The sequence below is a fragment of the Poecilia reticulata genome, chromosome 17 (genome assembly GCF_904066995.2).
Source record: "Poecilia reticulata chromosome 17, P_reticulata-male-v2, whole genome shotgun sequence".
Classification (NCBI taxonomy): Eukaryota; Metazoa; Chordata; class Actinopteri; order Cyprinodontiformes; family Poeciliidae; genus Poecilia; species Poecilia reticulata.
Window position 1 is genome coordinate 8,934,316 of NC_088846.1, and position 14,638 is coordinate 8,948,953.

General features: G+C 40.1%; 1 protein-coding gene across 4 annotated transcripts in view; it reads right to left on the minus strand.

Moving 5' to 3' along the window:
* The window catches only part of cdh24b (cadherin 24, type 2b), a 220,563-nt gene that overhangs the window by 9,404 nt on the left and 196,521 nt on the right, over positions 1-14,638 (minus strand). For all 4 annotated transcript variants that reach the window (XM_008432992.3, XM_017310022.2, XM_081598308.1 and 1 more), the window contains 2 exons: positions 9,042-9,159; positions 4,021-4,335 (listed from right to left, as the gene is read on the minus strand). In XM_008432992.3, coding sequence (XP_008431214.1) covers positions 4,021-4,335; positions 9,042-9,159 — 433 coding nt within the window. The remainder of the gene's footprint in view (positions 1-4,020; positions 4,336-9,041; positions 9,160-14,638) is intronic.

The following is a 14,638-nucleotide window of genomic DNA, read 5'->3' on the forward strand; positions in this document are numbered from 1 at the left end:
GGCCCCTGACTCTTTAAGAAAGGTTTTTTGAAACTCCGCCTTCGGGAAGTCATCACAACATGACTCCTCTATTAACCCTTTAACAAAGTTTTTTTTACCAGTGCTGCACTGAGACGCAGCTTGCATGATGAGCTCAGCTGATGCGCAGTTTCACTAGGTGTTTGCTAATTGTTGCTGGCTAGTCTGATGGAGCTGAGTGTGTGTACGGCTGCTCTGCAATGCAGAAGTTCAAAGGCTTGGAAAGTTCAGCTTTGTCCTCGAAGGCTGCGCTCGGTCCTCCCAGAGGTTTTGCATAGTTGTGTGGTTGCTACGGGAGACTAAAGGATTTCTCACTCCAGGTATGTTTTTGATGAGGGAATTACATTACAATGACGTAAACCTTAAAAAAGTCAATTTTACACAATACTGCCCCTTTAACATATTATAATTATGATCATTTTGTAGAAAAACTGATAAAAGTGATGTGGGGCACATTGGCACCACATCATGTTCTGACTCACCTCCAGTAGAGTGGAGGTGGGTCTGAACATGAGCATCCTGGTAATAAAATATGTCAATCTGTCAGCTGAGGCCAGTTTTCTAATACTTCCATGAATGTGCTGTCAACAGGAAGTAGGCTCCCCCCTGTGCTGCGTCTCCTACTTGCTGCTGAGAAGAGCGAAACTGGGTTATGTGCTCTCCACAAGTCCGCACTGAATATTATCCTAGTCCTGAATATCAGATCATTTCTTCCTTTTTGACTGGTTAGAAAGTAAGTAAAATGTCTCCCACTGATGAGAGAAGTACCATTGGAAAATATCCAATGAAAAGACAAAAATATCTTTTCTACACGGAAGATACAAACACAAATCATCTGTAGATTGAAGCCATAAATAAAACCAGTTTAACAGAAACAAAATATCACACTTTCACAAACACTCCCAAAATCTGAAATCTTTCATGAAAACTAATAAACGCTCTGAAACTCGCTTTTCAACAACTGGCCTAGATTTGGGCACAGAAACGATGTAATATATTAATAGCATACTTGTTCATTTAAAAGCCACGTATAAGGAGAGCGTAACGAGGTTCTGCAGAAATTTGAAATCGAGCCTCATATCCAGTGCAATACTGTGCAGAACTACACAAGCCAAAAACGATGTCGCAAATATTCTGTGTATCTGGTGGAGGTGATATGTGATCAAAACTTAATCACATAATTTATACAACATTTTAAAGAAACTAGCCAATCAAAAATCCTGAGCTCAGTAACTGCTGTCCAAAACTATTTTAATTATCTGTTATCTACAGTGGAGTCAAAAAAGTATTTTCTCCCTGCTAGCCTTGTATTTAATTGTCATTTTCATGAAAACTTTATGTCAAACCAAGATCATTTAGCAATAAAACCATCAGTACGCAGAAACATGGTTTGATTGTCAGAGTCTGCTTCCACGTTCAAGGGAAACAAAGAGGTTGACCGTCTCCTATTGTCCTGTTATAATTTGGAAAATGGTACAAACTAATGAGCTTTATTTCCACTACCGCACCACCAGCAGACACTGAGAAACTTAACAACAAAATCCAAGACCTGGCGTTGGATCTGAGCATGTTTTATGCTCAGATCCCATTTAAGCGGATCCCAAAACTGGCATTAAAAAGACCGTACTCCAATGTTTCTGCTACACAAACAAAATAGCAAATAAAATAGCACACGGCGACCCGTGACGTACCGCTTTAGTGAAATTGAGGCATAACAGTGCGTCTTTGTTACGACTGATTGATCAGTTAACCAGACGTGCTGAATAAATATGAGAATTTTATACGGTTAAAACATTAATTTCTTGTTTTGTTGCAATTGTTTACAATGAGGCAATAGAAGCTTAGGGGAAGGGGCTTAGCAAGGAGAGAACGATAGCATCATTGCGTGTCCACATACGCTTATATCTTCTTGTGGGTGTCATGTAGGCGGCTAAGCTGCTGCATTAAGTTAATCTGCTGCCGCGATATTGTCAGAACTTGCTTTATTTATTTTCTATGGATAAAATCCACTGATCCATGTGCAAAAAATATTATAAACCTCCATGATAATATGCGGGCTCATTTCCACAGCCTACTGCACATATTTTCTCACTAACAGAGAGCTCTCAGAAGTCGTTAATGCAGGCCCAGTTTCTTTTTAATCACCAGACTCGATCCTCATGGAGCCATTGTCAAAGTCTCTGTGAGGACTTTCGGCATTTCGTGTAAGTTCCGGTTTTGTTATATCTTTATCGCACAAAAAACAAACAAAAAAAAAAACACCCTGTTATAGACTGGCACATTCCACAACACAGTTCAGGCGTTTACCTATTGTGGTTCATTCCTCAGCTCCGTCAAAGCCGCCCTCACTCACACCGCGTTACATTAGTGTTGTGATTGAACCGGCCAATCCCAGAATAATAACAACTGCATCAAATGCGGCGTCAGTGGCGATCCAGCTGGCTGAATGGAACCGACAACGATGCTGGCCGCCAGCCAAGGCCTTCTCTGAGACTCAGCATTATGAGGCGGAGCAGTGACATTTGGTTACGCTGCTACAGAAAAAAAAAACAAAAAACGAAACGGAGAACCCAGATAATCACTCGGTAATGCTACGTTAGCGCTGATCTGAGCTGACCTTGCCAAAAGAAATAAGTGGGCTAAACCAGAAAGAAAAGAAGCAAACCAGGCTATTTGAGTGGCTGTGACTCAAAGAAATATTTACACTGCTGCTTTTATTGTTTCCATATGCAGATTAGGCTGCGGTAGCGGTAGTGTAGTGGTAAAAATACAGCACTAAAACACTAATTACTCAGCAGTTTTTATTAGATAAGCATTAAAATGAAAATTATATCTCTTTGCTGTATATATAACAATGAGTACTGGAGTATAATCCTCAATGAGGTTATATAAGAAAAGGTTTTTTTTTTTATTGGGAAATGATTAATGATACTGTTTAGCGTTCAGCACTGCAGCTATTTTAGTTAAAGGGATCTCATATAGAGTGCAGTAATATGCTTAAATCCACAAATACTTTTAATGTGAAAGGACACAAAATCTCTTTTTTATCTCACTGTTGGACTTTAAATTAGTCTTTTTTTCTACTTTGGGTCAATAAGGGTTAGCAACATTTGTATTTGAAAAGTCATACGATTGTTTTTTCTATGTATAACCTTTTTTCATTTTTTAAATGGGATTTTTGTGTCCACATAATTTGGGAATGTCCAGATGGCGTCATAGTTTGAGGCACAGCTGTTGATGTATTTTAAGGAAACAACTCAAACAGATTCCTTGTGTGACATGATGTGTAAATAAAATAAAATAAACAAGCATTTTGGACCTCAACTTTGGCCGATCTCTGTGTTTAACATCTAGAGGTCAAAAAGTGTTGTTTTCATCTGCAGCTGCCAGGGTTATGAAAGAGTCACAGAGAGAGCATCACACTTTCCTGAAGACAGCCATCCAAAAACAGAAATTCAATAATTTTACTGAATCGCACAGCATTCTGGGAAATATAGAAAGAAGAAAGGCTTTAGCTGCTTAACCTCTCATCACCAGCAAAGCAAGGTGAGCGGCATCAACTAACTTGCCTGCTCACGGGTTACCTAGCAACGACCTGTTGCGTAGGTTGTGCAGCAGCAGTTTCAGGTTTCACCACCATGCCTCATAACTGTTGAAAGCAAAAAATTTGGATGAAACAGGAAAGGTCACGTTACCAGTTTGGCAGTATTTCAGATATTGAAAACCAAAAACTAATCATTAATTATCAATATGGACTGATACGAAACCCTTATGTCGTGGTCTGGTTCTCTGCCGTATCGTCCAACTCCAGGAGATCCAAAGAAAGTTTCTGGGATTGAGTGAAAAAGCTGTTCAACTAAAACCTGATTGAGCCTGATGGGACGAATTTCCAGCAAACCGCAGCAAATACACACATTGCAGTTTCCGTCTGATTTAATGTGTATTTTTGGGGTGTGTAGGTATCCGGTTTCAACTGCATATTTTATGCAACAAAATATTTACCCAGTAGTGTAGCAACGCAAGCCAGGATAGCCAGCAGGGCGGCAGTGCTGAGCCCCGGGGAGGGCAGCATGGACTGCTGAGGCAGACACACTGCCTCTCTCTCCCAGTCTGAATCTCCCTCCATCTGCTTGTCCTTCTCCTCGGCGCGGGCTCCCCCCCTCAGGCAGGGGCAGACAGATACAGTGACCGTCCCCGTGCTGGTGAGGCCCGACGTCCCGTCCCTGAGGACGAGTGGGACGTATAGCGTCAAGGTGGAGGATGGGGAGCGGGACAACGGCTGGAGCTGGGACAGCAGCACCAGGCTGGCTGTGGGGCCTGCCGGGGAAAATCAGACAAAAAGGAAGACGTGTTATTAATCAGCGGTTAACTGCCTCTTAGGATTCTCCGTTTTCTGTGCTAAACCATGGCAGGAGGTGGCATTCTGAAAACGGCGACCCAAAATCCCGGCTTTCAACTTCGCAAATCTGTGACTCGTGTCAGTTGCTGATTGATTTATACCTCTTGCAGGAATAAAGCCTTTGAAAATTTCAAACTTTTCTTTAGTTTTTTTTTTTTTTTTTTACATTTTACACAACTTGAGGAATTTAAGTGACAGACTAGCATTGCTTGCAACAAGAATGACTGTTATATAAGATAATGATATGGCACTGCAGCATCAAAATCCCACTTGAAAAGTCATGACAGGTAAAGATGTTTAAGAGATGTGAACATGTCAAAACGCCGAGCTGCATCAATATATCTTAGTTGCCTTTCAATAGAGATGCTCTATTGAAAGGCAACTAAGTAAAAAAAGTACAAAAGACTAAATGTCATGCAGAATGAAACAATCCAAAGCATCAAATTCACAAATATTCTGTTTGATTTCAGCAGGTGCAGCCCAACAGCTCTGCCAGTTTTGTGGACACCAACACAGGCCTATTACTAGATTAGCGAGCCATTAAAGGAACCATTATTCTTGACTTCTGATCCTTAACAAAGCAATATTAATCATCCATCGAGACGGACTGCCACACACATAAATAATGTCTTGTAAACCCACCCATTGTAGCTCTGGGTGTAAAACCTTTGTCCTGCTGGAAGGGAAACCTCTGCATTATCCTCAAGTCCGACACTCCAGCCATCAACTCTGAATTGTTTCACTTTCTCTTGTTCACCATAAAAATCTCAGCTGCTTTGCTGATTAATGTCTGCCTTGCCCAGCCTGTTAGTATTGGTTAGCGGTCACGTCTAGGTTGATTTGAAGTTGTACTCGGTTGGATTTCATTTTGGAGTATCCAAGAAAAGGGGGGTACTATTTAGAAATAGTAACCATGCTTCCAAATTCATTTTTTTTTCTATCGATTTGTCTTCCACTTCACAATGGTGCACCACTTTTTGTTCAGCAACATTAAATTCCAGTGAAATACACTGAAGTTTGTCTGTGGGGGGCAAAAAATAAAATAATGCCAAGGGATATGAAAACCTTTGTAAGAGGCTGAAGTTTCTGAAAGTACAAACGCGACAAAATCTGACATGTTAAAGTGTTGGACAATATCTTGTATGCAAGATATTGAGAATCTTGTATGCGATGTTTTTGCGATTGAAATGTCTCTTCTAACCTCCAACAAATAGATTTGTCTATGTGCATGGAAAATGTTTTTATTTTTTTCAGATATTTCTATATCAAATAACGGAGACTAAAAAAAAACTAAAAAAAAACAGAATGCCGTGAGATAAAAGAAGGCATGGATATTCTTTTATCAACATGAATGTCACTGCAAAGTTCCACCAACATGACAAGGGTGATTATCCTGAATCTTCTCTGTTGATTGAAATCACTGATCAGATCATTCTCTTTGGTAAAGCAAATAATGAGGCACGTTTTTGTGACAAGCTGTCCATATGGGAACAGAACATGATCTTATTGTTCCTCTGTTCTGCTGCTGGATGACACATCAAAGAGGACTTTGAAGCCACACGTCAGTGGATTTATCCTCCTGATCCGTGATCCATCACTGTGTTCTAATCAAGGGACAAAAAGCTGTTCAAAAAAGTTCCGGGCTTTGTATCGCAGAGACCCGGATGTCCCTGCGTGCCACTGACACTTAAATGAAACACGAGTTTAAGCCTTCGAATTTCAGAGATAAAATTGTTGCTGTGTTATATTATCTGGAAGCATGTGAAAAATGGAAGTGATGATTTTAGACTCGTTCCTCTGTGTAGCTAAAATAGACACTTTCATCCAGAGTTGTGAGGGTGCAGTTGGACGCATGAGACAACACACAGACTATGTGTGTTGTCTCTGCCATGCATACAGAACTACAGGCAATGTAGAGAGACCAATTCACCTAAAACCCATGTTTTTGAACGATAGATGGAAGCAGGAGTACCTGCAGAGAATCTAGGTGTGAACCCTGGCCGGGATTCAAACACAGAACCAAGGCAACGCTGCCAGCATCTGCTCCACTGTGCAGCCAAGAAATGTACACTTGTGGATGAAACGGTGTGTTTCTACAGAACAGCTCTTGGATTTTCCTATTTGATTATAAAAGTTAATGTAAATATGGCTGGACGCTTTTATTCAGCTGAAAAATAACACAAACTTCAACCAAGACCAGATTTTTCTTTTCTCTGTTGGACGTCTCACTTTTTACTACATGTGCTACTACAGCCAGAAGCACGGATGTTGTATGTGATCAACCATTTTGAATGGTTGAGACCCATCTATACATGGAGGAAGTGGGACACAGAGTTTTGAAGTCTGACAAAGGAGCAACGCCTAGCCGTTAAGTCCAGTTAACTAATTTCAAAATCCGGCATTAATCATTGCTTTTTTAGAATCTACCTGTGATGCATGTGGCTAGAGTCAGCGTAAAGTCCTGACTGAATGAAAATCATTATAACCTACTTATGTCACGTTAACGAAGAACAGCTGAAAACTTACCGGGTTTATCAACTGCAGTAGCAATTTGGCTCCAACTCCTCCCCTTGTCATTTCGATATTCTTTGCACAAAATGTTGAATAAACATTAATGATACCACATATCATCTCCAATGTCCGCTGGACTTTGTGTTGCGCTGTGTCAGCTGTTTGGGATTCCCCTCGAAATTTCCCTTCAGAAAGCACGGAGGAGAATCCGCGCTTTCTGATTGGCTGCCCGTCACATTCAACAGGCTGCCTTAAGCTCCCAGACGGGGAAAACCCACCACACACTGCAGGATGATCGATTAGATCAGCCAATGATCTAAGATTGTCATAAGGGGAAAATGGGGGCAAAAATGGTGTAGTATGAACTACTGCATTAGGGAGTCGGATGTGCCCGTTTTCTCTATTTAAATCTAGTGATTACTGAGGGGCAATATAGTATACAGACTTCATAATCTGCACTCTTTTGGTTGAATGCAGTATTTATTTCTACTTTGACTTTTTGTTGTTTAGTTTTTATTCAAGTAAGTTTTTTATTAATGGAGACTGAGAATCCATTTTATTTTTGTTTTTGGCTGTTTTGTTTCAGTTCCAGTGTTATGTGTTCTTTTGAAAACAAGGTATATCTACCAGGAATTTGATGCATTAGTCATTTCCATTAAATCAGTGTCAAAAGGTCTTGAAACAATATTATCGTTTATCGCAATAATCTTTTAGACAATTAATCGTCCAGCAAAATTTGTTATCGTGACAGGCCTAAACGTAGCTACCATTTTTAGACTGTCTGGTGATGACTGATAAAGATGGAAGTCTTACCAGTGAAACACACACACGCACGCACGCACGCACGCACGCACGCACGCACGCACGCACGCACGCACGCACGCACGCACGCACGCACACACACAGGGATTGCCACCTACGTTTTGAATCTCACCACCCACTGGAGCATAAACTACATCTACTGCTCATCAGAATCCCACAAGGGCAGAAGCAAAGGACCACAGACGCATTGGGAAGGCACAGATAACTTGTGGATAATTCTATGTTAAGACATACAGAATTCAGATAATCAGTCAAACCACTGCAGGAGATGAGAAAAAAAAGCAAAAGGACATCATCATTCAATATGTGCTGCGGAGTGTCCAAGAACCTAATGGGGTCGACATGGGGTGAGCAAAGAATGAAGTCGAAATGTGAACGTTTTCTGTCACATTGGGGGAACCCAACACACGGGACGTGGTAACAACAACAGCAACAAAAGTTGTATATTTCTCAACTTTCTTGTGTTGCTGGCCTACATGTGAATTTCCCCAGTCGCTTAGCTGTAGGAGGGCAAGTGATCATATTCTCATTATGTTAGTTCAATAGAAAATGAATGGAGAGAGAGTAACGTTGCCTCCCGTGTGTTGAACACTTAAGGATATTTTCCAAGCATCATCTTGGGGTGCAGTTTAAACCCCAGTGTTGGGTTTACAGAGTGTTTACAGAGTGTTCATTGCAAGGCCAAAATCACGAAGCAAAAGGAAGGCAGATGGTTTCTATAGTCCAGAGTTAAAAGGAACATTAAGATCGCTAAACTGGAGAAGCTAAGCAGCAGCTAGGCAAACGCTTAGCGCAACACAGAAGAGCAAGAGACTAAGAAAGGCTAATAGAAAAAGGACTAATTCCTAATGCCTATTGAGATGAACTCAATTAAATTAATCCGTTTGGTCTTTTCACAAGCATTTTACAAAAACAGCAAGTAAATGTGACAGTGCTGGGAAGACGAATGCAAGGGAGAAATAGGACGGCAAACCAGTGGATTAAACTCAGAAGGAAGATGAATAATAAGGCAGAACAAAGGGACCGTCAGAGTTGGTTGACGGATTGATGAAGATTCAGCGACAGAAAATGAGGAGAGAGAGTTTGAGAGAAGCAGACAGATAAAAGTACAAGAAAGAAGGATATCTGAATAAACGGCGATAGGAAAGAGAATGTCTGGGGGGAAAAAGGAAAAACATTTGGGATTTAGGGTCTTACAAAGTGCAGAAAAGCTGTCTGTCTGCCAGAAAGATGGGGGAAGAAAAAAAGAAATAAAGAGAGAGCACCTGGGAGGTAAAGATTAAATACCTACCACCACTGTCTCTGACGCTGAAGTTGAGGGCAACACCGGATTCTGGAGGGATGCTGAAATACACGGTGCTGTCGTTCCCTCCCTCATCTCTATCAATCGCCCGCAACACCTGCACCACCTGAAACAAAGCGATAGAGCGCGGACGAGATTGAGTAAGGGGCGGGAATGAATAAGTGCATGTGCATGTGTGAGAAGAAGGAATACATGGAAGAAGGAATACATGGAAGAAGAAAAAGAAGAAGAAGAAGAAAAAAAAAGCAATGGAAAAACACTTCACAGAGAGTGCTTTTAGCGATGAACCATTAGCTGATGTCGGCAGGAATCATAACAAGCCAATTAGTGTGAAGACACAAGCGAGCAGTGTCTGATACACCAAATAAATAACAGCATCTGATGTGAATCAGCTTTCACAAATACAGTGAAGTGTGGCTTTCAATTTAGGAAGAGCATCTTCACTGGAAATGGTAACAAAATTAATCTAAAAGATATCTCCCGCAGCCCACGCGTGACTGGTAATTTCTTTTTAATGAAAAACTCTGCTTGTCATTATGCAATATGTTTTTTTTTCAGGAATGCGTTTGAGTTCAAGGCGGGAAAAGCAGGACTGAATGGCGCCGGATGCCCTCTGAGTCAGTCAGCGACTCCAGACCTTCAGAGGACTCGCTGCGCCGAGTCCCGCTACGTTGTCGGCTTCTGGTGTGAATATTCAGAGGCGTTTTGTCTAATGACTTGTCAAGCCGAGACGTGAACACGCAACTTTAACGGAGTGAAAGACATCATAATCTTCTTGCGTCGTCTCCCACTCGCTCAAACAACAACATACGCAGACACAAAACAACGAGGATCGCACATAAATCAACGGCGTTGCCACAGAATCACAGATTTAGTGGCGAAATGACAAAGACTCAAGCAGAGCAATAAAAACAGCAGCCAAAACAACAGATGGGCCAAGACACCAAATTATAGTGACGGAGCCAGCGTGGAATACAGAAGATGGAGGAGAGAACATAAAAACAGTGAGAGCAAAAGGCTGGCTTCCGCGGCGAGACTGAGGAGGGAAGACAAGATTTCTATAATTGAGATGGGATCAAATACGGGAAACCGTGATGCGGAAAAACAGACAGGAAGACAAATAAAGCATGAAGGATAGTGGGATGGAGGGAGACAGTCTGGGAGAAGGCTGGAGTTTAATTACACCGGGAATTGCTGCTGCATTTGGATAACAGGCCAAGGAGGACTCACCTTCCTCTACGTACAACTTTGTTTCACCAAACTTTGTGCGCTTTTAGAATTATTTCCGGTTGAAACCAGATACTTATATACGCTAAATAAACTCCCCTAAAGATCATTCAAGCACGTTTTGTTTTAGATCAGTTAGAATCTCCAAAATGCAAGGATGGTTTAGAGTAGTTTTGGGAAATTGATATACTATATAAATTAAATTTTTTGGAAGAAATAACTCTTAAGATGTAATGTTAACATTTTGGGCATCCTTCCACACTGTTCAGTAGTTTTCTGGAGTGTTGGCCAATTCCTCTTGACAGAACGGGTGTAATCGAATCTGGTCTGTTGGCACTTTCCTGACAAACACCTCTTCATCTCTGCCCACAAATTTAAAATGGGATTAAAATCAATGACTATTGCCTCTCCAAAACATTGACCGTCCTGTCCTTAAGCCGCTGTGTAACCATTTCAGCATTACGATTAGGGTCATTGTCCAATGGGAACACATATTTTGCTCAAGGTGAAAATGCCTTGGGCACAAATTAACTTCCTGGCTCTAATGTTTTAAGGTGTGGCCTCATTATTCCCATGTAATGTTCTGTCTTTTTCTGTACAGTCCTTCAATTTGTTTTAGATTTGCAAGATTCCCACTTCAATTCTCCAAATGTAATGATGCACGTCAATACAGCATATTTACATGGTCAAAGACTTCAATTTTAGCTCAATTAGACCAAAATAAAGGTCTTTGTGCCTGCATGGATATGCTAAATGTAATCTGGCTTCTACATCTCTGAGTGACCTATCAGCCCAGGTCAGAGCAGGACTTGTTTCAGTGTAGATTCTGTTCTGAGATGTCAAAGTTTAGCACCAAAGCATGTTAACCCGTCTCCTTCCTGAGCTTTCTAATGGGGTTTGTTACCATTCACAATTTGCAAATTGTATTTTCAAGCATGGATGCAAGCTTAATGCTACCATGTTTTACTTTTAGCCTGCAGGACGACGGGAAAAGTCAGGTTTGGTCATCCTATTTGATCAATTACAGTCGCCTTTTGACCACGTTCATATACACTTGGACATCTTTGTATCCTATTTTTTACTTTTCAACAAGAGTTTCATGTTATTTAGACAGAAAACATTGTCATAGTTTTCACTTAAGAATTTCTTTTCGCTACTCTTGTGTCCTGTCTTGGCATTACAGGCTTTCCATAGAGACAAGATGGTTGCCTACAGTAAATTGGGGCAGATTTACTCGACAAAAGATGTCTGAAGAGCGAATTGCACTTGCTTTCTGCCCTAGTGACTTCCAAAATAAAAATAGGTCTGGGAAAATGTGAGCCCAGGTGAGGAGATGGACAGGGTCAGCAGCGGGTACCTTCTCACTAAGTGTGAGCATCAACATAAAGGGGAAAACACATTTAAATTGCCTTGGAAAGCCGAAATTTGCTGGGTCAACAAAATAATGTGCATGTAATCCAGTTTTGAAACTGACTAATACAGTCTGGGAGAAGGTTGGAGTTTAATTACACCGGGAATAGCTGCTGCATTTAGATACCCAGCCAAGCAGAATTCATTTTCCTCTACATTCAGCGCCGCCGTATCACCAAACCCTATATGCTTCTAAACTTGGCTACAGACGAGCACAGAGCACTTCCACGTTTGATACAAAGCTGTTTTGACATACTTCATGTTCTCTTTTAGGAGAAATTAATAATATTCTAAACATCACAGCGCTTTTATCCAATTCCCTTTTTAATGACTTAATAATGTGTTCACAGACTCCCTGTTTCTGTTGCGCCTTCCTAACTTGCTCTAAATGCAAATGCAGCGTAGTCTTTAGAAAATATTCCTGATATATTCACGGTATAATTCAACCAATTCTTTGAGGCATTTCTGTATTTTGTTTATTTGGCGTCATGCCAGGACTTGCACGCCATGGGGTAAATAAATAGTAGTGTTTCTTTTTTTTGTTGTTTGTTTTTTTTTTATAGTTTTGGTGTTAAACAGATGCTGTCTTCCTTTACTAACAAAAAAAAAAAAACCTAGAGGGAGCAGATATTTCCAAGCTCATGTTAAATCTTCGAAATACAAAAAAGAAAGATGATATACAAATGTATTTACACCAAAAAGGTGATTTGCTTTAAAAATAACCCTGATGAGTTTTCAAAAGGGGAACGCTCAAAACAGCTGTTGCCCTCAGCAGGTTTATAATCAAGTTCAAGTTGTTATTGCTGCGTGATGGACTTTAATGACTTAATAATCACTCATGTGTTGTCCATAGTGTTTAAACAGCAGGCAGTTAAACAGACTTTTCACGCTTGGTGAAATAACTCGGCTCAAAATTCCTGTGGCAGTTTAACAGGTAAGCAAGTTTGCAACCAACTGAGCAGAACTTGCAAATACCCACCGATCTTTAAAGATTATATTTACAATGATTAGACAATGATTTGTGACCCTTCCAATTTGTCATTACAAGCCCGTTTGTCTAGATTAATAAATCAGCCTCCGAACTGCAGCACTTCAAACTATACACAGATTTTAATACTTTAATAATTTTACTATAACAACACTACACGAGGATGTTCAATGAGTTGTGCCAAGTTCTCAGCCTGTTTACATTTCAGTGCTGTAAAGGTCTGACCGCGTGGGTTAACAAAACCACCGGAGAAATTACCTTTAAATTTGAACACATCAAAAGATGATTTCCAAGCCACTGATTCAACTTTGACCGTCATATTGACGTGAATGGTTCAAGGTGATAAACACAATCCTTTAAGATGCAGCAGCAAAAGTAAGATTTCAATAATGCTTCATCTGCATTGAAACCTCATGTTGGCTGGTTACTGGTGTCAAGATGTACCAAGGTTTTAAAAACGTATATTTTCAAAACAATTTAAAAATGTCTTGCTTCAGAGATTTTTTCGGACTGTTTGCGTAAAGTAAAACCAACAACGCCCTCCCCCACTTGTTTCTGCCAACTTTCAGAAAATCTACTTTAAAGAATTTCTTCTTGTCTGTAAGTATAAGAACATTTATAATCATGACTTGCAAACTTTAAGATATGTGTTGTAGATGACATCATTATTACTGCAACATTCAGTGTGTGAGAAGCAACAATTATTCCTCCACTATCTATATGATGCATAGAGATAAAATGGAAGAATAACCCTTGCTTTTCTGTTTTAAATTAAAGTGATTCCATCATGCTGTATCCTTTAAAAACACTTTCATTTTTAAGATACTGTGATATTATGAAACCAGTCATTTTACTTTAGGATATAATATTGTAGGAATGTTGAGATTTTGGTGATTAATAGCCAAATTTTAAATTTCTCTTTATGAACCAAACTTCTTTCCCCTGCACCACATTTCCTGACAGTAAATCTGTTTTTCTCCCTCTACATGTTTATAGCGACGACTTTCTATTGAATGCAGTGTCCATCTGCTGCTGCCCCCAAAGTCAATAATGTGCTTGCAGAGCCATGTATGTAGCCATTAACACCTACAGCGGCAGCAGTCCTGCCATTATGAAAGCATAAATTCTTCTGACATCTTAGTGACAAATTGCAATCTTTAGCAAAGCCGGCAACCTTTAAAAGTTGTTGAGCCGAGAACAGAGCAGAGAAAAAGTACAGAACAGATTTATAAAGTTGTTCCCAAGGTGGGAACATGCAGTACAGCCTGTGACATTTTGAAATATGCTTGTTATGTCATTGAAAATGGGTTTCCAACAGCAACACTGCGACTGTCTTATCTTAAAGCAGTTTTTTAACATCACCAATAGCTTGCTAAAAGGTGAACGTAAAGTTAAATGAGGCGCACGAACGGGTTGTCCCCTTAGTCCTAATGTTTTATTTAGTTATCGCAACCTGCAGCAATGTCCTTTTTGGTGCTGTGAGAGTAATTTTGGTAATTGGAGGGGATCACTCTGAACTAAAAGTTTCACTTTATGCCGATGATGTGATACCTTTTATTTAAAGTCCTATTTCTTTGCTGTCTTCGTCATTACCTATCCAGTCCGATTTTCTTTTTTCAAGTGAACTTTTAGTTTTAAAGGAACAGACACTTGGATTCAAAACAGTCAAAGTGCAGCTCAAGTATCTGGGAACCACAATAACACAAAGTACAAGAGTGTGCGTCATGGCGGATCCTTTTAAATGGTTAAATGTCAAACCGAATAGAGCAGAAAGTAATAATACTTAGACTTCTAAAACATGTTCATGCTGCATAAAAATGAATTTCAGGAATATAGAGTAAAGAGAATTATGCATGATACTTAAATATCTATATTTACTGCAATTCAAGCAGTTATTCATTTTATTACTATGGTGAACATATTGTAATATGTTCTGCAGCCCTAAAGCTGAAGTTACAAT